Source organism: Candoia aspera, chromosome 8 (assembly GCF_035149785.1).
Source record: "Candoia aspera isolate rCanAsp1 chromosome 8, rCanAsp1.hap2, whole genome shotgun sequence".
NCBI classification, from domain to species: Eukaryota; Metazoa; Chordata; class Lepidosauria; order Squamata; family Boidae; genus Candoia; species Candoia aspera.
In genome coordinates, this window is record NC_086160.1 from 49401775 (window position 1) to 49429656 (window position 27882).

At 38.1% G+C, this 27882-nt stretch overlaps 1 protein-coding gene across 1 annotated transcript; it reads left to right on the forward strand.

Annotated features, from left to right (window-relative positions):
- The first annotated feature begins 187 nt into the window (after positions 1–187).
- ANXA5 (annexin A5) lies at positions 188–27577 on the forward strand. The gene is made up of 13 exons (XM_063309635.1): positions 188–328; positions 767–808; positions 9651–9735; positions 11698–11792; positions 12421–12534; positions 15436–15526; positions 17102–17181; positions 17944–18000; positions 22870–22963; positions 23247–23342; positions 24950–25008; positions 26013–26135; positions 26776–27577. Exons 2-13 carry the CDS (start codon positions 800–802, stop codon positions 26833–26835), a joined length of 963 nt encoding a protein of 320 aa, XP_063165705.1. The 5' UTR covers positions 188–328; positions 767–799; the 3' UTR covers positions 26836–27577.
- Positions 27578–27882: the final 305 nt, after the last annotated feature.

Below are 27882 nucleotides of genomic sequence, written 5' to 3' on the forward strand. Positions count from 1 at the left end.
ACGATCCAGAAAGAGCTTCGTCTCATGCATCCGCCCATTATTAAGTCCATGCAAATTCCCTCACTTTTGTGATAATTTGAGACGGGAGGGGAAGTAAAGAGCCACGCGACCGCGCCCAGAGCCCGCCGAGGAGTAGCAGACTCATTCGGGGAGGGGCTCCAGCCGGGAAGACCCACGGTCGGTTCCAGCGTGGAGCCTCAGGGATAATCTGAGCGCAGGGTGGGGCAGGCCGCGAGGGCGACGCAGGCTTCCTCTGGGTCTGTCCATTTCCGTTGCTTCCTCAGTCGCGCTCGCGTCCCGCTGCTTCGCCGCTGACTGTACAGCTACGGTGCGTGTCGGGGTGGGGGATGCTTTCCGAGCGCGGTTAGTTTGGGGAGCTGAACCTGAGGACAGAAAGTAGTGGAAGATAGAGAGGCGGAGGCCATTGTGGAGTGCTCAGTTAGAGCTCTGCGCGTCGGGCTTCTATCTCGGGAGGCCTTGGCTGAACCCAGCTTGGAGCAACAGGGCATGGAAACGTCGCAGGAGAAAGTGCCCGGGACGCTTCCCGGTTGCTGCAAGTTGGGGTTCAGTAGGGCCTCCGCCCGGATTAGGGGCGTTGGCCCCTACTGTGGGTACTCCGAAATCGGAGCTTCTCGGACGAAACCGAAGCGAGCGGCTGCGCTTTAATGGATTTATTCAGTTGTTTTCTGGGAAGCGGCGGCTCTTGTTGATCGCTCGTTCTTTTGAACTCTCGCGGCTTGACCCTGTCCCTTTTCTTTCTTTGCAGCTTTTCTTCTTCGCCTAAACGATCCCCGAAGCCATGGCAAAAGTAAGTCCCACCTTGTTTTCTCCTCGATATATATTTTCAGAATTAAGAGGGCTGAACAAATTTTAACGCTACCACCATTTTGGAGGACGTTCATTTTTGTGCATTTGTTCATTGAAGGCACTTTCAGCCACAGCGATCGCTAAGATCCTAAGGGCGACCTGTCATTCTTTCGATTCCCACAGCAATCCTTTGAAATAGGTTTGGTTGTAAAAGAACTGTCCAGCTAGCTTGTAATTTCAAACGAACGTTCTGACCTCAAGAAAGAAAAAGGAAAAAAAAATCTGGGGGGTGGGGGGTTAAAAAAAGGATGTCGCTGTTAAGTTACAATGTAACTTAACTCTGGTGGCTCCACTCCCTGTACTTATGACACTTTACAGCAGCTTTCCCTAATATGATATTTTCCAGCTGTGCTGGGACTGCAACTCCCAGAATTCCTAGACAACCTGTTAGTTTTCCTACAATTTGCCTTAGTCCCAGGGACTGTAAAGATGGATGACTGGGAATAGGACATCCCAGTTTGGGGGAATGGGTGAGGACTGTTGCTTCCTCTCTGATTTTCTTGTGGCTGTATGCTGATTGGATCTATTTAAAGAGGCCAAGTTGGGAAAAGGGTGAGCTCATCCTACTCAAATGATTCCACGTCACACCTTTTTCCATTTTCCATTCTTTTAGCCAAGTTTTTCTTGCACTGCAAATTTGTGCTGTGAGTTGGTGCAGTTTCTTTTTAGCAGGGAAAAGGTCAATAGATTATTAAATATAAAAAAATGATTTCTCTTTTCATTCTTTTTGTATTGTTTGCATTTTTGTAGTTGGACTTCCTGTATGCTGTATTCTGTTTTACAAGTCAGATAGCCTTTTTGAATACTTCTTTATATATTTTTGAATCAGACTGAATCTGAAGTCTATTTACAGAGTTTTCTTGAAGGTTGCAAAAATGGTAACCTGGCACTTGGGGAGCTGAGAATCAGATTATTCATAGTGTGACTCAAAGCCCCAATGTCGTTTAATTTTACAAAAGTTAAATGCCCTATGGGCAGGAATGATGCTGTTCAACCACAGACCAGTTCAAATTGTACCCTTTCTAGAGGGTGTTAGATGTTCCTTAACTTGACGGCCTCCAAGTTTTGGTCTAGAATTGTGAGCATTCATACAGACCAACTTAGACCATGTTGGGTAGATATTCTGGGAGTTTTGGCTCAACACAATGGACAGTTCCAGATTGAAGATAGCTTTACATCTGGCTCAACAAATGAACACTTTTGTACATTTATTGTGTGAAAATAAAGCTATGTTGAATGGCTCCTAAACTCATTTTAAAATCCCAGAGAGATGCCTAAGTATCAGAGAGACTGATTTGAACTGACATAACTGAAGAAGCATTTTGAATGTAACAATACAGCCGTCTATGTCTCATTGTGAGTTGTAATAGTTTATTTGATCGATCTATCTTATGTTGGTGGATGCTTTAGAGGCAGTATGAGGAAGCCAGTTTGGTCTAGTGGTTAAGGCAGTAGGCTAGAAACCAGGAGACTGTGAGTTCTAGTCCCACCTTAGGCATGAAAGCCACCTGTGTGACCTTGGGTCACTTTCTCTCAGCCCAACTCACCTCACAGGGTTGCTGTTGTGGGGAAAACAGGAGGAAGAAGGAGTATTAGGTATGTTCACCACCTTGAGTTATTTATAAAAATAATAAAGGCAGGATAGTAAATAAATAAATAAATAAATAAATAAAAAACATGGAGTATCTGCCAGCTGTATTTGATAGAGGTCAGCCACTGAATTGAGGGAATAGAAGCTGCTATTGGAAATTGATGTTCGTGAGTGTGGATGTAGGAATTAGATTAATGCATATTTTGCAAAATACATCCTTGAAGACACTTTCAGAAATTAACTCTCCAAACCCTATGTATAGAGTAGAGCTATGCATCCGCACTCTTATCAGTTCTACCTTCAGATCTTGGTATGTTGCATAAAAACTCTAAAGGGGAACCAACCTGTGTTCAGCTGAGCCCCCATTGCTTTATCATTGTTAATTAGGATGCCAATTTACATGAAGGAGGTCACTGTTGCCAAGCAAAATGCATGTTGGTTTTTTTCTTCAGATATGCCCAACAGCATGAAGGCCTTGGAGTAGAGCTAGTAGGGGCTGTATGGTTGGGAACATATAGAGGATAACTTGTGAAGAGATATTAAGGAACAAACAGATATGACAGAGTTGTCTGAAATCTTGGTCCAGTTTATGTAAATCTTACATTTCTAAAACTCAGCATTGGATCTGGGTTACAAGTAGAGAGAGGCAATCTTGATAGTAGTTTCAAAGCTATGTTATTTAATAGGATGGAGTAGGATATAAAGCAAAGCAGTTTAGATAGCTAGTACTGTCTCTGTTATTTTAATGCTTGATCAATTATTACGACACATGCAGCATATTTACAAAGAAAACCATGTCTTGCTTGGGAACTTAAGATTTTAGCTGATGTGGCTTAATGTTTGTTTGTTTGTTTGTTCATTTGAAAGAATCTCTACTCCCAGCTCCCAAGACTTTGGATTTTGCTAATATATGTACTGCTTGATTACTGCGGCCTTCGATAATACAACTTTGCTAGTGATTTTTATTTTTATTTTTTTTATCCTTGATCCTTTGCATTTTTGTAATTTTGTATCCTGTATTTATTTTAGGCAGCCAGACAAAGGGCTTTGTTTGGCAAACTCTCAATGTCTTAATGTTACATGTTTAACTTTGGTAGGGTTGCTATTATGTTGTTTTGTTTTTATTACAACTAGAAATGGTGTTTTAATCATTGTAAATGCCGTTAGAAGCCTTCTTAAGAAAAGTGTATAGAACCGTTATGTAAAAAAACCATACATTATCTTTTGCTGATTTCTTACACCTTGAATTTAACTTGATAAAAAATGCCAATATATATTATGATACAAAAATCATTACATTTTGTTGTATATTTAAGTTGATTCTTATTAATATTTCATGTTTTAAAGCACATTCAAGCTTGTGTACTTTTCATTTCTGTCCCCAACAATATTTTTTTTAAATGGGTGTTAATGGAGACAGAAGGGACGCGGTGGCGCTGCGGGTTAAACCGCTGAGCTGTCGATCGGAAGGTCGGCGGTTCGAAACCGCGCGGCGGGGTGAGCTCCCGTTGTTAATCCCAGCTCCTGCACACCAAGCAGTTCGAAAACATGCAAATGTGAGTAGATTAATTGGTACCGCTTCAGCGGGAAGGTAACGGCGTTCCGTGAGTCATGCTGGCCACATGACCCGGAAGTGTCCTATGGACAACGCCGGCTCCAAGGCTTAGAAACGGAGATGAGCACCGCCCCCTAGAGTCGGACTCGACTGGACTTTACGTCAAGGGAAACCTTTACCTTTACTAATGGAGACAGAAATTGCACTCTTTCATCTAGCTTTTGACATTTCTAGATTTTTTTCTCCTTTTATAGTATACAAATTTAAATGCCCACAGTAAACTAAATTGGACATTATGTAGGTGACCCATGAAGAGTCATATGGGTGTTTTTTTAAACTGAAAATTAGCCTATTAGTCTCTAGTTTTAGTTATTGTGGGGAGGATTTTGAAAAACAACCTGCTGTTTAGAATTGCTTCCTCAAAGTCTGCTTTCCCATTAAACAGATCAGAGAGCCATTTCTCTCTGTCCATTTTTAAATTTCAAAATTTCCTTCCCATTTTTTTCTTCATGAAGGGCGAGGAATACAGGATGCCCTCCATTCTGCTTTGAAGTTAAGGAACGGTTCTTTTTTCTCATTCAACTGTTCTTTTCAGACATAAAAAAGTTCCCAAATAAATGAACAGAAAATCAAGTGGTGGATCTCCATGCATAGCCTACATCATGCTTATTTTGGAGATTCAATATTCAAAGGAATCCATCAAATATAAAATGTGGGATATGAGAAATGGACAGATATGTCTGCCAGTAATATAATCCTTCAGCCTTAAGAGCAGTTTCCCAGTTCCTTGTACCTTATATATGCTTGGTTTTATTTCAGTTGCCTGCATGTTTAATACAAAAGCTGTAATGTTATACGGTGGTGCCACTTTCTGATCTCCAGAATAACCTCCAGACTGCATTACTTGCCTACTTATTTGTAATTGGAGTTTTCTTGACCCTGACTTACCTTTTCTAAGAATGCTGTTTCTATAGCAGCACTTGGAGATAGGAAATTGTGTGTCACTCCAAGGAACTACGAAGAAGACACAAATAACCTGTTTTTAGCAATATATGTATAATCTTAGGCGACTCTCAAAATATACAGAATAGGAAAGCAAGGACATGCTGCTTTTGACACAGTTAATTGGTTGGTCTTTTAATTGGGGGTGGTCACGCGGCGGCCTCTGGACTTGATGCAGCTTCAGCAGCCCATTTTAGAGCTGTTGGAGCCCCCTCTAAATTGAACCCTACAGTTTCCTGACATTCTGAGTGAAGAAAAAGTATATGATCCAAAATAGCCGTGCTGTAATTAAAAATAAGAAACCTACCCAGACATAGCCTGCCAAATATGTGATGTAATCCATCTATTTTGTGGTTCTCAGTCACTCGCCCCAAAAGTTAAATGCGGCTCTTGGCCTCTAAAAGGTTGTCCAGGCTGCTCCTGATTTAAATAAATCGTTCTCATGCTATTTCTGGTTAAACAGAAAATAACTGAAGATTGGTTATAGCTCCAGAAAGTGTGAGATGCCTGAATGTAAATGTTTGAAGCAGGTAGAATGAGGTTCTTCCAAGGCTAAATGTTCATGATAAATAGAAATAACCACCACAGCTACATTTCTAGAATCCAGTCTGTATCCTTATGGAGAAGAGCTGGAGAATACGGGTGAACAAACCTTGAACGCTTCCTTTTCACAGAAATATCTATGGCACTATTTGCAATTCCCAAACAAAATTGCTAGTTTGGATGCACCAAATATTACAATTTACTTGTGTGGCTGATGTTGCAAATAAGTAACAATTGTCTGACTGAGAACATTTTCTTAAGGCATGTGTGCTTTTTTCCTGGGCTGGGGGATGCACTTGACTTTTAAGAAGCGTGCAAAGGATATACTCCTAAAAGGAGTAAGTCCAGAACATGACACAGTTTTGAATTGCTTTCATTTGCATTGATATGCAATTAAAGTATAGATAATAATTATTCTGCACTCATGCATATAACAATTTCTTCTTTTTTTAATATTAAACATTAGAATTTGGTTACAAGTGTTGGAAGTCTCTGGAGGTCCCATGTGGCCAAGGATGCGAGACTCTGCATCTCTGATTTATGGAGTCAAAGTAGATTTTACATAAGAAATAGCATCTCTAATCATGAATACACTACATGAGTGAAAAACTCTCCTTTCTGGGGGGTTTCATTTTGTGGAGAAGCTTCCCAAGTAGTAAAGGATGTTGAATATGAATGGCCTCCCTCCACATAGCAGGGTCAGCACAAAGTGGAGGATGGGAGAGAAGAACGAGTATCTTCATCCCTAGGCTCCCTCTTTGCATGGAAGACTTTAACATTTTTAGTCAGGCTAAAATCCAGTCCCAGAAGGTTGTAATCTGATGGAGAAGAGCACAAAGGGGGATTTTTGATCATCTAATGTTATCTTCTAATTGTTTCCCAGCTTATTCTTATTCCCCCCATGGAGGAGACAGGTATTAAAACATAGTTTTTCCCCAGAGGTCCAAATAACATGGAAATAAAGGAAGGAAAAAGGGAGTTACTTCACCTGCTTAACTGTAGTTCACAACAGTGAACTTTGATATATTTCTGTGATGGAATGTGAGGGTGACCTTGGAGAACAGAGGAACAGATGCTGTCTAGGGAACAATCAGGTAAAATAAAAGGAAGTCCACGAGAGGGTAACAGACTGAAGAAGAAACTTAGGAAAGAACCGCCCTGACCACTCAAGCAATAAATAGGGAAGGCAGGAGATTTGTACTTTCAGACTTGCAAGATTCTGTTAATACAGCCTTACAATAAAGTAAGGTAAAGTAGAATTAGTTCATCTAATTGTGTTTCCTGTCTGGTTTACCAGGAGGGGCTGACAATTCCATTTAAAAATAAAACAAACACTAGCAGATGACGCTAGCATGTCCTGTTTGGTTGGCACTAATTTACTCTTTTTGTTTGCTTTGCATCGCCCATTAGTCCATCCTTGCCCAGCATTATCTTCCAAGTGCTTTCAGTTTCAGCTATTATCTACAGCAAGGATGGGCAGTTATGCTGGCCATAGGTGGTGAAAATTGTAGAATGCAGTTGGAGGGGCTGAAGTTTGGGGGCAAGGCTCTTGGCTTATCACTTCCTCCATGCACTTCCTTTCGCCTCCCCAGTCCCTGAGCAGACACATATGGTTTGATCTGAAATCTCTTCCTGCAGCTTCAATTACGGAGTTCATTGCATTGGCAGCTGGTTAATAGAAACTTAGGTAGGCTGGCCTGTTTTTTTTCCAGTGAGGAGGAAGCCCCATCTGAAAAAAAAACTGGGTCTTTTTCTCGTAAACATCTGAAAGTTAACTACATAATCAATTCCATTGTTTCTTTTGTTTGGCGTATTTGCTCAACAAAATCCTAGTCATGTAGCTACTTGCAGGATCAAATAGTTCAGTGCATGGAATTGACTGTATGTACAGTATGGAAGTTTATTGCAAAATGCTACATGCAGTTTTCAATCATTACATTGTTTCTTCTGTGACATCTTAATGCTTTTAAAATGCTTTGTTGGAATTTGCCAGCACTAGTGTTCTGATGAAATGTAGGAATGAAAATAATAGCAGACGTACCTAAACCAATTATTTAATGTTGGAAGATTTTTCCTTTTTTTTTTTCCTTTTTCATTTTGACATTAGACATATCTAGGATATGTACTCAAGTTATATAGGTTTTTGCTTTTTTTCGTGATATAACTGAATAGATTGCCCAGAGCAGCTAGTTTTCTTGGGTTATTGGTTGGCCTTATTAATTAGGACAAGCATTGTTTTCATAGTTCCTCTTCCTACCATCATCAGAAAGGTCCCTGCCAGCCCTTCCAGTAGAAGGGCAGCCAGAGATGTTCCGGCTTGGGCATTGTAGGGAATTCAGGCTCTTTGGAAAGAAGGCATACTTTGTCTCTGATTGGCCAAGAAAATAATACATGCCTTTCTTGTAAAGTGCTTGGCAACTGACTGATTAGCAAAGGAGATCTCCTGGGAGCTTCCATCCTTGCAACCAAACAGCTATCAGCATCTTCCAAATTTAGTTACTGGAGAGAAGAGTAAGAATTGCTGGCTACCTGCTGGAATGAATCTTGCATACCTCTTCAGCCTCAAAGGGAGGAAGGCTAGTCATTCGTTCCACTTACCAGAGGATATAAGAACTACCAGCATGGTTGTTTTACTTTGTCAAGACAGCTATCCCATTAGGACATGGTGATTCGTCTCAGGCTTCAGAAGACATTCATCTGTTGCCAAATTACACATGACTAATATTCACATGACAATTCTACATTTTTTCTTTACTAAGTTTTGGTGGCTTTCTATGCCAAATCCCTTTTGCTAATTTTTAACAATATTATGGGCTTACTGAATGGAACAAGCAATAGTCGAGTCCCTTTCTGGAAACAAACGATACAGCTAGTTTCTAAGAAGCAATGAATGAGGAAGTAGTTAGTCCTCTACTGATTTTTTTACTGATATTGAAACTGTTCCATTAGATTGAAATATTGGGGTTTCATGCAACCATTTTTTGTGTAAGAAGGTGAGATCTAGGATAATGGAGGCTGAGGCAAGGATCCTGCTGTACTTCACATGTTGCTGACTAGAGCTCCCAGCAGCACTCATGACTGGGCATGCTTAGTGGGGCAGTTGGGAATTGAAGTTCAGCATTTGGAGAATTGTCTGTCACTGATTCAGGTGAACAACTGAGAAGATGAAGCTCTAAGAATGTGTTTTTATTTCATAACTCTTGTATATTAATAATTAGTTATGTCACATATTCATCAAAACAGCTTTCTCCAACCGATGCTCTTTAGAATTGTTGGAACGATTTTTCAGAATTATCAGCTACCTGGGTACAATACATAGGTTGGACAGATTATAAATTAGATATATCAGAATGATATTAGCTGATTTTATAGATATCAAGTAAAAGACTTTTCAGGAAATAAGCTCTTTACAACTGACTTCCATATAACTCCTATATAAACTAATCACAGAAATGTCCAACGTATGAAGATTAGTACAGTGAGCAGAATATGAATTTTTAAAAATACAGTTGTGCTATGAACGAGCTGCCAGGAAGCTATTGTTAAAATATTTTCTTTTAATGGTCTTCTGGGAAAATAATTTTTAATGTTCAACACCTGTTTCATCAGTAAACTATGGAAAATGTCTTTCTCTCCTTTCTTGTTTGTAGCAGTGTGCATAAACACATACAGACATAACACATCCTTTTGTTTCATAGAAGAAACTACAGGTGCCTTTGCATTCTCTGCTAGTAAGGGGATGGGACATGATTCCAAAAGCCATCCTCTGTATGCTTCCCCTACCTTATTTTAGGAATATTGGAGATCAGATTCCTGAACCTCCAAATTCTATAAGCTTTGCTCAAGATCTGATGGGTAATATTTGAATTCAGCCTTTTCCTATGTAAGAAAGCTTTGCACTCAATATTTTAGTCCTCGCATAGGTTTACAGATGTGCCAGATTATAGGGATAGTAATTAGACATACAGCAGATGATTTTCTTTTCTAAATGATCAACATTTAGATTTTATAACTGATGCTTCTTGATTAACAGTTTTGTGATAAATGTCACTAAAATGGTGCTACTTGAATGTAATTTTATTTTTATTTTAGTATACAAAAGGTACTGTAAAGGACTTCCCTGGGTTTGATGCCAGAACTGATGCTGAAGTTCTTCGTAAGGCAATGAAAGGACTGGGTAAGCAGAAGCAAAATAAAGCTCTATTGAAAGTTTTCCCTACATACAGTTACAGTCATGTGAAAAGCAGCGTGAAGATGAGCTGTCTGTAGTCATCCCCTATCCTCCTTGTCTACATTGGTGCTGAAATTGCGATAGCAGGGAATCTTCATCATGTAGGTGCCCTGATGATCTAGAATCAGGCACTAATTAGTTCAGGGAACGTTCAGAAATAGGGCTGGCTTCCTTCTGGAGTATGAACTTTGAAGAGGTAGACAGCGAGGATAAGATAGGGCTCAAGGGCATTGGACTCATCTTGTTTCTCTTTACAGGATTCTGACTGGATATTGGATAAAGTTGAAAATAGGCCTTAAAGTATTCTATTGGTGGGATCAGAAACGTATCGGTGTGGTCACCAAGTATGGGCTATCTTCTGCTTCCTACTTTGACTTGGCATTTTTTCATTGGTATTTGCATAAGCAGAAGTTAAGATGACACATTGAAAAAAACAGTAATAGAATTGGAAGGGGCCATTTAGGCCACTGAGTCCAACCCCTTACAAGGTATAAGAATCCAAATTAAAGCATCCCCAATCCCTTCAGAATCTCCATAGTCCTCTTGTTGCCACTGTTGCTCTTTGAACATGTCCCAGTTTCTCTGAATTATTAAATGGCTGTGCCTAGAATTAGATATACTACCCAGGTTAGTTCTGACCAAAGTCTCAGTAAATATATAATTGTACTGTTAAATAATTAATCTGTACTTTTGAACATTATTTCAGCTGTACTCCGTAGAACCTTCTTTAGGACAATAGACTTCTTGTTTTATTATGGATTATTAGTTTTTTACTGGCGTTCCTGAAACGATAATGACTATCTCAGTATCTTTATCTTAACTTTTATTTATACAAAACAAATATTAACTTAACTTTGTCTTAACTTTTATTCATACAAAAATAAATATTGATGGCCAGATAGCGAGTAGGAAACAAAATGTGGCCTCAAACTTACGTTGATTTATACTGACTTATTTATTATCTTGGAAAAATAGGCAAATGGTATGTTGAAACATGCAGGAACACTTTTATGAAAATTTTTGCTGGTCAGTAATGCTTGCCCATTCAAATCCAATTAGCTGTGCAGTGTTGTTGAGAGCTTGTTCTGAATGAGGGTACGCACACATGCTCTCCATTGTGAAAGTTGTCACATAGTTAAATCCAAGTGACTCCCTAATTGTGTGGTATCAGCCCGGGTTACTTCAAGTTTTACTGCCAGTTTTTGCTTCTGTTCTTCTTTTAAATGATGCTGAAGCAGCAGATTTGAAAAGAAGCATAGTCCTTGATAATTATCTTCAGTTATCCACATAAATTTGTTGGAGAAGGATGCTTGAAAAGAGTAAGGGGATGGATATTAAAAATTGGTCTCCTTTGCAAATTCTCCTTTCGATGCAAACTTTTTCATGGATGACAACTCAGACATGCCCATAATATACTGTACATTTCACTTTTTTTGATTGCTGAATATATGTGTGTATGAGTGTGTGTGTGTGTGTATCTATATGTCTATATCAATATATGTAAAAAGAGAAAGAACCAATTAAAAGATACAGATAGGCCTTGTTTAGTGACTGCCTCATTTATCAACTGTTCGCACTTACAGCGGTGATGAAAAAGTAACTTTGTGACCAATCCTCACATTTACAATCTTCGCAGGTCTGTAAAGCAAAGGAAAGCTGAAATAAAACAGTAAAATCGTGATATTTCACTTAGTGACTGCTTCACTTAATGACTGAGTTGCCAGTCCCAATTGTGGTTGCTAAGCGGGGACAACTTGTACATTTATATAGAGTTTTCCCAGTAACATAGGACTTCTAGAATATGGATATTTGGGCATAACCCTAATCTTTCAGTGTTCATTTATATTCATTTATAAACTATTGGTGTTCTTTCAATGAATGATTTTATTTTAAATTGCATATTTTAAGGGACTGATGAAGAGCCAATCCTGAAGATTCTAACAGGCAGAAGCAATGCTCAACGCCAGGAAATTGCAGTAGCTTTTAAAACCTTATTTGGCAGGGTAAGGAGGTGACTCTGCTTGTGCTTGTCTGTGCTACTGTCATGAGTAAGGATGGCGAGCAGGGGGCTCCCTTCCAGACTGTTAAGTGCATGCGTAGCACTGAGGAATTGGTGAGCCATTCCAAGAGGCACAGATTGGGACCGCCTTAACCTGCGGGGTTTATATGGCTGGGTTTTTCCCACGCTTGTTCAGTTTGTTAGGATTACTGTTATGTATTAGCAAATAAACATTAGAGAACAGTTCCCTGTCTGAAAGTGTTTCCTGGGAGTCAGGACATCAATCCTAACAAACTCCTACTCCCATCGAAAGAGGGAGGAACAAGGAATTACGGAGATTTTTAGAAATGTCTGCAGAAAACCAAGAAATGCGGCTCGCCATCCTTACTCATGATAGCAACAGAGGTTTCATGATGGTTTATGTTTCTGGTCTGCTGGTTGTTACTTGTGTATTTCTCCTGCTCTTCACTTCTTTGTAAAAAAGAAAAAAATCTTTATTTCCCTCTCTCTCTCCCTCTCCCCCCCCTTATGGAATATTAATAACACAAAGTAATACTCTAATTTGTATAATTGAAAGACTGGTATTGATGCTTATTTCTTATTAATTACTCCTTCTTCATCCTGTCAATTAGGATTTGGTTGATGACCTAAAATCAGAACTTACGAGCAAACTGGAGACTCTCATGGTTTCCCTGATGAGACCTGCACGGATTTATGATGCTCATGCACTGAAACATGCCATTAAGGTAAAATGAATGGCACTTTAAAAAAAAAAAAGTTGTTCATTTATCTAGGCTGGAATCTTCCCTTTTAACTGTAAAGTTGTCAGTTATGACAATTGATCTGCTTGGTTATAGTGTTGGTTTTCATTTTAATAAAAATTTACTTTTATATCCATAGATCTTAGCGTTACTGTAAGATTGAATAGGAGTGTGTATTATAAAGCCATATAACTGCAGGTCACAATGCTCCTTTTAAATTACATTTATGGTTGAATTTCAGTTTATGCTACTTTGCGTCTAATGGGTGGTTTTTTTAAAGCCGTTGCTTACAACTGTTTTGTAGTTAAATACATTGTGTAGAAAGAAGTTAGAAGGGGCAGAGGAAATCCGTGTCCAGTATAGCAATCAGCTAAATGGTTACAGAAAACGGCAAACTGTATGTGAAGGTAACAGCCAACTTTCATTCTTCTTCTCCAGCGTTTAGTATTTTGAAGCATATTTTGAATGCTTCTGCTTACTGAGCTAAAATAGCACCATCCGTGTGCGCGCGCGCGTGTGTGTGTGTGTGAGAATGAGAGTGTGAGAGCGAGAGATGAGTATAACCCAGGAAATTGAGATTCACAGGAAAAGAAGAGAAAAGAATGAAACAGCAAATAGAAGGTGAGTGGAAAAAAGTATCCTTGGAAGGGAGGATCAGACACACAGACTGCATTTACATATTGCACTGCATCATGGTTTTTTAAACAAAACATAACAACCTGGGATTTTAAATAACCCCAGTGACAAAATTAAAGTGTGCTCTAAGGAGCTGATTAAGAAATGCAAGTGTTTACCTGTAGATGAAATGAGGCAGCAATAGTACGCTACCCATCCAGAAGAATAAACTCCCAAGTAGGGGGGAAAAAACAGTTTCTTAAGGGAGTAGGTGCTCATTGGGTAGTTGCTATTTGATGGCTGAGGCAAAAAGAAAATTGATGGAAGTGGAATGGAATGACTCACAGGCTCCCCTGAACAAAATCACTTCACCCCGAAGCATTGCGTGGCACAGTCCCAGTTATTACAGGCGCATAATTATTTATTTTTATTTATTTATACTTCATCTCAGTCAAGGAGTGACTCTGGGTGGTTTACAATAAAAACAAGAATAATAAGAATAATAATTACAACAAACTTCTATTTGATTATTTCGACTGAATTCCCTTTGCAAGGTATCTAAGCTAGTAGCCATCAGCCTATTATATACAGTATATAATAAGGTTATGCAGTGCTTTGGATCTGAAGACAAACAATGCTTCAGAGCGCATAAGGGTGTAAATGTAGCACCTTCCAGGAACTTTTAAAGCAGCTGCACCTTTTTCTGAGATCATAGGAACCTTTTTGCCTGCAAATTCAAATTACTGCACAGCCTTATAATACAACTGTGAATTCCATATGTTAATTTGCGAACTCTGTGACTACCTGTTGTCAGTTTGCTTCCCTGATGAGTTCAGTTCTTAGTACAATGATAGAGAAAGGGAAGAAAATTATTTCTGCTTTCTCTGCATCTTCCATCACTACATCCTTTTTCAACATGCATCTTCTTTGTTACCGTTTTCCTACTTAGCACTTGCCTTCCAAATTTTTCAGCCCTCCGTCATAAAATGTTCCAGCTCTCCTGCCCTGATTGTTTTGGCTACCCTTTTCAGCTCACATAGGGAGCTGCATTATAATATGCATGTAGTGGGCAATTAATATTTTTCTAGACACAATTTGCTGCTGTCATTCAAATTCAGTGTGGGTGTTAAAAATATTATTCAAAATATTCCATGGAACCTTGTGATAATAGGTCATTTCTTTGCCAGTGCTGTCACTCAGCAATAATCTCTACGTAGTACTGCAGCCAAATATTGATTTTTAATGCTAATATTTGGAGGAAGATGGAAACAGGTTAACTTACTGAGTCAGTGGATATTAGAACAAAGATGCAACTAAATATATTGGCAGTTAAGTAAATTACATTTACTTAATGTAGATAGATGGAAAGGTATTAATAAATGTAATTATTAGAGTGGTTTAGGAAGGTTAGGTGCTGCAAGAAGAAAATCTGCATAGTTTAAGAATAAATCCATTAAGTAGTTCTAATCTGAGTATACTGTAGCTCTTTGCATTTCTATCTGTATATACAATTGTTCAGAAAAGTTACACAGACTGGACCAAACAAGATTGAAAACATCAATTTCCTTCATTAAATTTAACGTGGTTTTATTACTTGCTGAACAAATATGACAATTACAGCAAAGTTTCAATTTTTCAAAAAGCAATCTTGGAAGAGAGATTTGTTAATTATATTCATCTACTATTACCAAAAGTCTTTAATTTTTCTCCTCTATATTTATACCAAGAGTTGGTAGAGAAGAGAAATATAGAGAAAGGAAATGAAAAATGAACCTAGGGGCAAAGCATCCTGTGTACCTGAGATGAAATGTTTGTTGTCTCATCGCACACCTGGAAGCTTGGAATATCTTAGAACCCTGAACAAGACATGAAGGAAAGACAATCTGAACTTTTCTGGGCTAAACAGCCGCCCAGCAAATCTGCTGGAGGAAAGGACTGTCCTACAGGAACTCAAATTTCAGCAGTAGGCCTGCCACGATTTCCTGTCTGAGTCAGTGTGGAATCTATTTATGCAATTTCACCCACCCTTATGGGTCATATGGTGGTTAGGAAAGAGAACTTGGCAGTCTTTGAACATTATGGATTTATTTCAAATATGTTGGAGTTATGCAAGTATTTTATTTAGAAGAATTACATTTTGGAGATAAAGTAAAAACTTTGATATGGAATGGCAGCATGAAAGCAAAATTGTAGAAAGAACTATCAATCCTTTTGGTTGTTAATATCAAGCAAAGATGATATGATTTCATGAACTTATTACATTGGTTTCAGGGGGCAGGAACCGATGAAAAAGTCTTGACTGAAATCCTTGCATCTCGGACACCTGCTGAAATCCGGAATATAAAGAAAGTTTATCAGGAAGGTAACTTTTGGTTATGGGAGTGTGGGGTGTTTTTGGAGGTGGGGAATATGTGAAATTCCAAAAATACATGCCATCAGAATATAATGGGTTGCTTCAATTCTTCCTCTAATAAAAGTTGGTCAAAGGTGCTCTATCTTAGTTTGTGTATTTGTTAAGTGCTTTAGACAATATAATTATGCTTTTCCATCTTTTCATGCTTTTCTTAGCAAAAAGGATTTTACCATTATATGAAATTTGAGAAGTCTTTACTTGCTCATTGACTGAACTGTTTAGGTGATGTTCCTGAGAAGTTAACATTTTGGATTGCATCTGATGTAGATAGTTGTACGTGATTGTTTTAAAGAATTAGGACTGGGTATAAAACATAATTCAGAATCAAGTGATGGCACCCATCTTCCATTCCTATATATACCCCTTGTAACTCTTAGCTCAGTTGAGAGCTCCCTGTGCATCCATAACCATTTTCTGAGCCCGCCCCCTTTTGTTTTCTTATTAAAATGTTGTGCAGTTGTACTTCTATCGATCGTACTTCTCTTGGTAGACTTTCTCAGCAACAGCCTCCTCCTTTAGTCCCGCTCAGTAGCAAGTGTCCAGTCACCACCATCCATTACTTCTCTTGTTCAGGACAAAGACAGAGATCCTTCTTGTTGCAGAACTGCTGGGGTCCTTTACCTAAGTCCTGAGGTTTGTCACAGCTGCTCCTCATCCAGGGATCCAGAACCATCAGTGGGGACGGCCTGGAATCTGCCGTATTCTGAAACTCCAGAGAATAAGAACCTTTTTGACAGTAAAATTCCTGCATCTCTCCATCCCTAGTGCCTGACTTTCTTCTGTCTTCTCGGAGGCTTTTTAGGGTTTGGGTCCCTCTGCAAGTGCCTCCTGTGTCTAATCTAAAAATTCTTCAACTTTCCAGATACGTTTTGTGTGTGTATGTGTGTGTACAGTTTTGTCTAGCCTCTTTACCTTCAGTTTGTCTTCCAGGGAATCAGTCTACACTTGTGGGATGTATAAACAAAAACCAAACGAAAGAATCTCTCTCTTGACTTCCTGTTTGTTTGCTCAATTTGTTGCTTTCTGGGAGGTGATTTCTGTATATGTTCCCTGAAACTGCTTCAACTAGGTCAGTAAGAAGCAGTGCTCTTGTCACACACCAGGCAATCAGAGGCAACAGGCAATCAGCAGCACTCAGGAAACAGCAGTCAAGAAAAAGTCAGCACTAGTCAGGAAACAGTGGCAATCCATGAGCAGTCTGTCTCCCTATGGGCCTTCCTCTTTCTTTTGCTTTGTCATCACAGTTGAACTCCCTTGCCAACTCCTGTTCGATCTCCCTGTTTGCTTGGTTATAATTCTCATCTGAGAAACTTATCTTACATGGTTGGTAAGGAGACTTAAATCTGTCTCCACAATTTTCTCAACATGCGGTGTACAGAATGTTTACATCATTCTGAAGTATAAGATGACTGGCTTTTGTGTAAAGAAAACCATCATTCATGTATAACACTAAACAACTGGAATATTCTTTATTTTAAAATTTCAACTTTTGTTTGGTACGTCTTGCGTATTCTCTTTTTGCAGAATATGAAGCGGATTTAGAAGATCATATAACATCAGATACTTCTGGCTACTATCAGCGAATGTTGGTAGTTCTTCTCCAAGTAAGCTCTTAAAATAAAGATTTTTTCCCCTGGGCTGATTCATTATGCAAAACTTCATTATGTATGGATGTTTTAAGGACAGGGTTCATTGTGAGACACCCAGTGTCAGTTTGGAGTTGGGTAGCACCAAAATTGAATCAATCAATCAATCAATCAATGAAGAAAGGGTTCAGACATTGACCTATTCTGGTAATAGCCTATGTACATTGGAACTTGGGACTGGACTTTGGGAACATACTACAGTGCAGCTAGAGGGGTCTGTTTAGGCGGAAGAAAGGAAGGGTAGATGAGTGGGTAAGGTCAGTTTGGAAGTGACATGAAGCTGTAGGGCTGCAGGTTGCCTAACCTGATGTATTTTTTTGTTTCAAAATACGACTAAAGAAATACCATGGATGCTTCCAGACTTTTTTATTCCTTACCTCTTGTCTTGACTACCATCATTTTCTCCTTATAGGTATTGGCTTTTTGTAGTTGGGCTACACTTTTAGAAGCACTGGCAGTTCAGGGCACTCTCCCATAGAGATTTGTTCAAGTCCTTGACCTATTAATTGAGCACTCAAAGCTCAAAAGCCACACAGCATCCAGTACTGTAGAAAGGAATCACTTGGGCTATGTACAAAGCATACACTGTAAAAAAAGGAAACATAATTCAGGTATAGAAAACTTGACTGTGTCATAATACCACTGATTTTTAAAGACTGTCTAATTATATGTTTGATTCACAGAGTCATTGCCTAAACTTTTTCCATGCATTCCATTTAGGCTAATAGAGACCCTGATGGCCAGATTAAAGAAGGTCTAGTTGAGCAAGATGCTCAGGTAGGTAAAGATTCCCTCTTCTTGTTTCATCTTACATACAGTAACTAAAATGGCATTATAAGGACATAAGAAAGTAAGAGTTCTTAAGTGAGAGCTTGATTCTAGTATGGAAAAGGTATTGGCAATTTTTGCAGTTATACTTCATTACTGTAGAGAAGCCAGGTGTCAGATTCCTAGGTAATTTTTCTAGGTAATTCTAGGTAATTTTTCCCTTACAATTGAAGAACAATAATTGTATAATTACTGCATTTTATGAATGAAAGCAAATAAATGAATCATTATTTTTTTTTTGGAATCAGTGGTAGATCCCCAGATGTCCCCCTGAATTTTCAAACTATCTGAAATAAATTATTTCTATCTGAATGTGTATGTCTGCCTACAAGTAGCTCTTTTGAGAGAGGAGGCACCATTTAGTTTTAGGAACACAAACAGTTGTGACCATGATCTCCATTCCTAAAAATAACTGATGAATGGTATTGTAGAAAAATGAAGAAGTTGTTAATAAGAGCTTGAATAATTTATTAATTGCCCTCCTCTTTCAAAAAATTGGAAATGTGGGATATGTTGTACCCCTCTTTTTTCATGACTCCAAAAGACATCAGTTTTAAGTTGCTGTCCTGGAGATTTGCACAGGATGCACTATTTTTGTAATGAAGTCTATAAATCTGGTATCTAAGAAAGTGGCAGCACCTAACCTGACTGATCTTAGAAAGGTAAGCAGAATCAGATGTGATTAGGATTTGAACAGGAGACCACTACCAAACCACTTTTCTATTGTTATGGAGTTGGAGGTCCAACTTCTTGGAGTCCAAGAAGCTACCAAGAAGCTACCTGAAGCTGACCTCAACTCAGCAGGGTAGTTACTTTTTAACCTGTAACTCTAGTTGTTTCTTTTTGTATGTGAAATGGGGAAAGGAGGATGGGATGTTCCCGCTTGCTTTATTTGCAGAGAGATTCTGCTAAATACAAATTTTTCACTTATATCTATCGAACAGTCTTGAGCAAGAAGTGCATTCCAGATATTGGTGGACTATATTTTCAGCAACTTCAAATCTCATTTAGAATGCATTTCATTTATTATTCTAGCTATATCCAAGAAATTAAAGATTGTCTAATGAGATAGATCAGGCTGACTGAGCTAGAGCAAACACGGTGTCTATTGGTAGTTCCATAACTGATCATTCCCTGCTTAATTCACTCAGACTCCTCCCAACACCTCTGCACTTAGTCTCTGGGTTTCCAGTTTAACTCTGATTCACTGTACCAGTATTTTATAACCTAGTACCTTTCAGTATGATAGGCTGGAGATTGTATTAGTTGAAGTCAAACATATATGGAAGACCACAAGATGGAGAAGAGGGTGCTACACTGTACTGGCTGATCTTGGTATATGACATGAAATTATATTACTGTAAGTGTATGGAGGATTTATAAGAAGGTGTGCTGAACTACTTGCTTAGGATTATTTCAGAGTGATTATAATCCAGAGCCTGCCACGGAGCGTACAACCATTCCAGGAATCTTAGGGAAGCAAAAGCTTCTGGTGAATAATGTTTTCCATTGCTCTGTTAGTATTTGGTTTACAAACAGGAAAAAGGAGTGGTAGCAACAAAATTATTGGTTAGATCGTACTGCTTTTTAGATAGATAAGCTTTATAGTTAATTATAGTAATTTAACTGTTTCCTCACAGGACAGTGACTTCTGTCAACAGAAGTTTAAGGTTCAGAAATGTAGGCTTGAAAAGAGAAAAGATGAAAGGCTTCAGGATCCATGGTGCTAAAATGAATTGTTGATATAATGAAAAATAGGTCTTTCTACATTTGCCATCTTTATGCTGGCTTCTCTGTAGGTATGACGAGATCCTCATATTTGATTCTTCCACTATAATAGAGAAGCTAGTACTATGGTTAATCAGTGGCTTAAGTAACTTCTTCTCTCCATAAGCTTAAATCACATGTTGGGGCCTGAGTTTTCAAGAAGAAAGAAAAGAATGGGGAAAAGGGCCCTTTTAGTGGAGCTTTGACCTCATACTCTATGGACATGGCTTGTGACTGAAAAAAGCCAGCCCCAATGAAATCTTCATGTCCATAATATTGCTACTATATTGCTTCTCTATATTTGTCTGCTTTCACTACATTGCTTATTCTCTACTTTTTTTGATGCCTTGTTTGATACATATCCTACAATTGTGCCAGCTACCAAATAGCACACGAGTACCTTCTTGGAGTAGCCAAGTACTAGATCCCTCACATGTGGTATGTACTGTCATGCAGAGGGGCTGAGAGGAGTCTACATGAATAAAGCAGGGAATGGGCAAAGGGTCTTGAGGAGTTACTTGAGAGGCTGTCCAAAACGGTATAGCTATTATTAGCTATATTTTGGCTATCCGTGCCAATTGAGTAGCAAAGTTAGAATGATACAGGAGTGTTTCTGCCAGGACATAATTGCTTGAATAATATTGATACCTGTAATGGTATGTGGGAATGACCTTGGGAGACAGGAGGAAGAGCTGTAGACTAGACAAGGGTCAGACAAAAGGCAGCTGAGTCCTCAGAAGGAATGGGGCATGGTAAACATACAAGAAGGGACCCTTCCTAGTTTCTTGGACTGTAAAGGCAAGAGGGGAGAGATGTACTTTCAGATTTGCAAGATTCTGTTAATGTAACCTTACAATAAAGTTAGAGCTAGTACTTCTGAGTCTGCTCGTCTGGATTACTTCACAAGGCTGGCAATAACTGAGCTTGTAATATGTACTGTAAAACTTTGGGCCCAAGAGCTTTTCCAACATGGTTATAATAGCTTATTGCTCAAATTTCAGTACATTCTTGATGCTTAGAATTTGTTTGCCAACAATTCTCCTTTATATAGCATGTTAAGAATAAAGTTATCATTTTTGCTTTATCATTTTTAATCTGGAATTAAAATAAATGAAAGTATATTTTGCCATAGGATTGTCCTGAAATTAAACTTAAATACAGAGATGGTACTAAATCATTCTGTTCTGGAGAGGCATTTGAGAAGCCATTAACACTTTTGAAGTGGTATACTGTAAGCCACTTCTGTTTCCAAAAAATGGATCTAATAGACAGTATATCAAAATTTTCCCCCTTTTATAAAGAGCTGGGCTTAGAATCCTCTTTTAATCAGATAGATTGGACATTTAAAAAAACAGCCACTTATTAAAAGAGGAAGTAGATTAATTTTATAACATACTGTATATTACTTGGAGGAAAACAAATTTTAGTAAAAAAGAAAGGCTGATTACAAAAATGACAGTTTTAAACAAGTTACTGAACTGAGGTTCTTTTCTTAATGAGTCAGTTCCTGCTTTTTCGTAGTATTTTATTTTATATCTGATAACTTTGGGACAGTTGCGAAGTATTTTTTCTGTTGCAGAAGTTTTCTGTTTATCAGGGTGTTCATGGCGGTGGTAAAAAGTCAAGATGGGCTTGATTGCTTGGTCACCTTGACTACTGCCTTGACTATTTTGACACATGCCCTCTTCCCATGGATGCCCCTATTCTCAGTGTTAGCTTGGGCTTAGATGTTTGAAGATAGCCAATAAAGCTAGAAATGCTGCAAGAATGTAATGCAGAAGCAAATTCTTGAAGAAGAGAGCTTGTACTAAATTTGGTAAAATATACCATTGTGGTTCACACATTTGGCATTTTTGGTGAAAGTATTTACTGTGACCCAGTGTGGAGTAGTAGGGCATTAAACAGGCCTGGCTCAGATTCCTCTTTGGCCATTCATTTTATGGGCAGTCTTTGGCCATATACGTGCCTCTCAATTTAGCTGTTGTTTTGTGGACATGTTGAAAGAAGATATAATTGCCAACCATCAGTTTCAATATATAAAATGAATAGCAGATACCATCTTGTCCATTACTTTGGATTGACTCCAATCTGGCAGGGGTATCTGTACAAGTGAATGAGCTGCAGGGCTAGATCAGACCTTGTCTCCAACTTAGTACTAAAGCTGAATGCATTTGTGGAGAGTCACTTCTGTCCCTATACTAGGTCTGAATTGGGAAAGAAGGCAGGAACCTATTTCTGTATTGTTGGCTTTGCCTGGACTTTTGATTATCCTTCAAGCTCAGCATAATGCAAGAGGCAAATCTTTTCCATTCTCCCAGGAGTTCCTCATTTTGGAACTTGCTTTGTAAAACATGACAAGATCGTGTTTGAAGCCTAAGTTAAGAAATGATGTGTCATTTTGAAGAACCTACTGCATACTTTTAAACTGAAACAGCCTTGAAAATGAATTTGTTAGTTTTTTGCATGCTGACTGTGTTTTCCTTTTTGGCATGCACAGATATTTGCATAGTAATTAACAAACAGGATCAGGAAACATTAAAGTGATTAATAGTTGCACCAGGGGTCGTGGTGTAAAAATAAATTACCATATTTTTGATCATTTACATGGTTTATTCTAGGAGATAGTTTAAATTGTGTGGGTCTGTTAGTACAGAAGACTGGCATCTAGAATTATCTAGAATAATCACATGATGCCTTATCCACATTCCACAATGTGAACCTATTGCCTCAAGAGAAAATTAGAAAGGATCAAAATAACACTGGTTCTTACTGAGGTTGGTGGGAGTTGTAATCCGACACATTTTGAGGGTAGCAGATTTGGGAAGATTGTGATTGGGAATCATACTGAAGTGACCAAAAGAATGAATGCAAAAATACTAGTTGTGTTGAGGATGGTTCAAAAGTTCTGCAGTTGACTCATAAGCCAATATTGAACTCTTATCCAATATAAGCACTATCTTTATGACCCATGGCTTTATTTAGAATACAGAAAATCTTACTATTTCTTTTCATTAATTAATGATGAAGTTGCTTTTCTTTTTATTCTGACAGGAGTTGTTTAGAGCTGGGGAACTGAAATGGGGAACAAATGAAGAAAAATTTATCACTATCCTGGGAACTCGAAGTATATCTCACTTAAGAAGGGGTGAGTAGGACTGAAAAGAGTAGTGATAGGTGTTTTTAATAACAACGTTAATAAATATATAGATGCACACTAATGTGGAATGAATTTGTACATATGTTGTTTCTGAATATTTAAATTTCCTGCTGTTGAAGCCTACTTGCATTGTGCTGCCCATATGTTGAGGAATGTGTATGGGCTTGGATGTGTGTTTTTCTATGCTTGTTTGAAGAAGCTAAAAATAAATAATACGTAACAGTTAAAATGTAATTACCATCTATCTTTTACCTCTTTTTTGATCTTTCAGTTTTTGACAAATACATGACTATTTCTGGTTTTCAAATTGAAGAAACAATTGATCGGGAAACATCTGGTGCACTAGAGAAGCTGCTGCTGGCAGTTGGTAATGTACAGTCCTATTTTTGATGAATCTTAAGTTTGTATATACTAGGCCTGTATGAAGCAAGATAGATTCTATTTAAATAAGTGGTTTGGGTGGCCTCAAATCACTTGCAGGCCAGTATTGTAGGAGAAGTTTGCTGTCAGTTTTCTCCCTCAGCTCTGGCCAAAGAGCTTCTAGGCTGGGTGGTTTCTGGATTGCTGGCAACATACTCATTGGGTGGTGGCAACCGTGTCGCTATGCATGTCACAGGTAGCCCTGCTGAACCTCCCTCAGGACTGGGAGGCTGAACAACAGCGAAAGGGAAGGTGCATTCCTTTCAAGTCTCACATAGTTGTAGTTTTTATATAAAATAGAGTTCAGCAGGAGACTGTTTACTTTTGTCTCTCTTGGCTCTTAACCTCTGATAATGATGATGATGCTTAGTGACAGTATGTTGGTAGTTTCCCAAGATCTTGTTCAAGGTCACTAAAATCATATGGGAATTTCATTTCTTGAGACCGTGAACATTTTTATTTTATTTTGTTATTTTTGGAGGGGTGGAAATGCTCCTCAAGGATATCGGGGATACCCATGGGTACTGCCTTGTTGACCTTGTGCACAGGAGGTGCAGTATGTGGTGGGATCATTAAACCTTGGTTATCCTATTAGGAACCTGAGTAAAGGTGAGGCTTAGATCATGATCTCCAGTTTGGAGCCTGTGTCTGGAGACACTGACCTTAGTGGCATGAAGCTTTCTGTTTTATCAGATTTGAACACTTTACAGAAATGTAACTAAAAATCCAGGAAGTGTGTAGGTTGAAAGCAGATACAAACTTTTACCATCATCTTTACTTTCAAAAATACCATATGGACCTTGTAAGTTTTTTTCCCAAAATAAAAATAGTCAGAAGCAGCCAGGTGCTTAATTTAGAAGTATACCAACTTCCCCAAAAGAAAGACAAAGAAGAATGCTAGTAAGTAACATCCTTCAGGAAGGATGTGAAAGTAGTATTCTGCTAAATTGGTACTTCTTAACTGTTATCTCCCAAGGACATATTTGACTGGTATCTACCAGCTAAGAGTTGGAGATCCCTGTACATTAAACTTCCCAACAGCACAAAATATTGGTGCTGCAATTCTGTGCATATTTATTAAGTAGTAGGTTTATGTTTTTGTTCACTGGGGTTTGTTGCTAATTGTATATACATGGAAGTATATTATAGATTGCATGCATACTTCACTTTTTCTCTGGAAAGTCGAAGTATCATATGCTCAGATCTACCCCAATTTTATCCCACAATAATACTGTAAGGAAGGTTGGGCTAAGTCACCCAGTGCACTTTTTGGTTAAATGGAGAATTAACCTGGGTCTCCTTGATGCAGATCCAATGCCATAGATTGCCCAATACTCCTGACCAGAGAATTGTCAAAGGTTGATTCTGTTATATTCTCAGTTTAAGTATATATAATGTGTGATGGAAATTGTGGATCAAATAATTTATTGTGAAAACTTGAAAACTACTTCCCTGTGTTCAGGGGAATAAATGCCATTTATATAGCTGGTTGTCATCTGATAAAATAATGCTATGATATTTTGTAATTCAAATGGACTGTTTTTCTTCTCCCAGTGAAGTGTGTCCGAAGCATTCCTGCATATTTGGCTGAATGTCTCTTTTATGCAATGAAAGTAAGTATTTATCATTTTTAAATAAAATCAACATCTTCAAGCATTACTATTCAAACAATCTCAGACTGACAATATCTAAGTTACTTTTTTGAACATAAATATTTTGGCTTCTTGTTATTCCCTATATATTTATTCAGAAATAAGGTCCATTGTGTTCAATGAACTTTATATTTTAGGGACACATCTGTAGGATTTCAGTCTTAGCTTACTGTTGAAGATAGCTGAAAGGAGATAATAAAATGAAATAAAGGCAATATAAAGCTATATTTTTCCAGCTCTCTCAGTGCTTGTTAAATATACAAAGTAGTATTTCAAATATATTTTTGAGGATTGCGTGATGATTATTAGTTGATCTGCAGTAAAGAACTATTATGAGGTGTTCATCATATGGTCTATTTTCAATATGTTGCTTAAAAACTAAGTTGCAGCAATTTTTATATAGCAGTATAAAATATCATTGATTTAGCCTTTTTGGTTTTGTTAGTCTGTTCTATTTGTTTTGTCAATTTTTATTTTATTTGCATTCACATATTTTATATTCCTTTTGAAGTTGTAGTAAGGCAGTGGCTCTTAAACTGAAGATAATTATCCCCAGGGGGATAATCTGGGCATAAAGTGGTGCCAATGGACCAATTTGTAATTGCTTGTTTGCGAGTTGAGGATCCAATTTGGGATTGTTACTGCTGAGCCTCTGGTGTGAAACAACAGAGGTTTTTTTTTGTGGGGGTAATGAACTATTCAAGACTGGGAAAAGGGTAATTGGGTCAAGCAGTTTAAAAACCACTGTATTAAAGCAATAAAAATTTAAAAAATAAATTGTTCCTCCTGATTTGCAGAACTAGGGCCACTTTCATACATCATGCTAAGTCATTGTTTAGTTTTAACTATGGTTTGTTGAGTAAGACATTTTGTCTTATTGGCTTCAGTGGGAAGAGTTAAGCAATGGGACTTGGTAGAACTACTGCTCAGTGTCCTTAATTGATTGCTTAACTTTTTTTTACTAGGGAGCAGGCACTGATGATGATACATTGCTCAGAATCATGGTTTCAAGGAGTGAAATTGATCTACTTGACATTAGGCAGGCATTCAGGAGGGATTTTGCAAAGTCTTTGCACCATGTAATTCAGGTAAATTTTACCATACGATTAATTCATACTATTTGTAATAGAAAGTATTGCTGCTCCATGTGATAATTTTCAAAAGAGTATGTATGTATTACAGGCTGCTTTGTGCTATGTTTCAGCCTAGATTAGTTAAAACAGAAGCATTTTAATCATGGTTTGTTGCTTGAGGAATTTGTTTTATTTATTTTATTATTTATATGTTAGATTTATATCCCACTCTTCGTCCAGGAGCTCAAGATTTATATCAATAACAACCGTGTGGGCAATTAGGGCTGCGATAGTTACTGCTCCCAAATCACCTAAGTAGCCTCCATAGCTGAGGGGACTTGAACCTGACACTTTTGGTCCTAGTCCATCACCCTTAACCTCTCCACACACTGGCTCTGGAGTAAGCATTTGATTAAGGGTAGCAGCATATTTCAACTCTCTTTTTGTTGGAACTTATCATTTATTAGTGTGCAAATAGAAGGTAAGTAGATAGTGTTGGTTTTGCAGCTGTAGATTTCTGACAAACAAACATAGTTTGTATGCACCATTGTGTACACTGTTTTCTAAAGGATAGTCATACAAATAGCAATGCGGGGAAAAATGTCCTTTTTTGAGAATGTATGGACTCACTGCTGGTTGATCCTGTGCTTTATAGAAAGATACATCTGGTGACTACAAGAAGGGCCTGCTGCTGCTGTGTGGAGGAGAAGACTAGTGAGGTCTGCGGTAACACAGAGGACAGAATTTTAACTCACGCCTTGTGCCTTTTCCCAGTTGTATGGCATTTACGTAGATCTGCAGTCTTCTTTGCATTCATGCCAGCATTTTTATGTCAGAAGCAACGTGCATGTTATTAGTCACATATCATAATGCTTCTTATATTGGCTTGCTTATATAGGATTACTTTCCTAATGAGGGAAGTTACGTTGTTTCATGCTATTTTTTAAAAAACATAATTGAAACTTATTGAAACCTTAGGTAAACTTAAGGTTTCCTTAAGTCCCAGTAAAATCAGCGGGGCAAGTTTGGATCCAGTCTCTCATGTGTACATTCCTTATTCAAAAAAATTGACAAAAGTGCCTCTTGAATAAATGTACTTTTATTTTTAAAATCAAAAACCAGAAATCTGGGGGTGCTTCTAGGCAAAGCATTTTCCACTGCTGCTTCTGTCTGTTTTCTTCACCCAAAGAATCAGGAGGAAAAGGTACAATATTGTACAATGTCTTTTGAGAGGATAGTGCTAATAGTTGGCTATCTGGGAACATCCCTCTTTTTCTGCAAACAAGTAAAATACATTCCAAGAACCAAATTTCCTCTTAGCTAAACTTGCATCATATCTTGCACTTTGTACTCATTTTAAAGAAAGCATCTGCTGATAGATTTAAAATTGTGAGCTATGCATTAACTGTCCTGGTGTAATGTGATTTTGGTACAATTAAAAACGTTTATACCCTAAATGGCTGAGTTGTCTGTATGGTATACTGAGGACCAATAAGAGGAATACAGCTGGGAGCACTGAGAATACACGGTTTTCTTTAAGTTTTAAAAATGTTTTCTATACTTCCAATTTGCTGGAATTAGCATGAAGGATCTACCTTTAACCCTTCGAAAGCTTTTTTTTTTACAATCTCTGAGTCTTACAATTTCATTGCAGGTTGCTTGTATGCTTATGTTCTGCTTGTTCTGCTGAATATTAGGAACATTTTGAAAATGTCACAATATTGAATTGTGTGGCTTGTGCTGTGAAGTGTTTCAAGAAAAT

Bases quoted from the DNA above. Each gene is read 5' to 3' on its own strand.
- ANXA5 (XM_063309635.1), top strand. The intron at 22,964-23,246 runs GTGAGTAGGACT...TTGATCTTTCAG, and splicing joins TATATCTCACTTAAGAAGGG to TTTTTGACAAATACATGACT. The intron at 25,009-26,012 runs GTAAGTATTTAT...TTTTTTTACTAG, and splicing joins GTCTCTTTTATGCAATGAAA to GGAGCAGGCACTGATGATGA.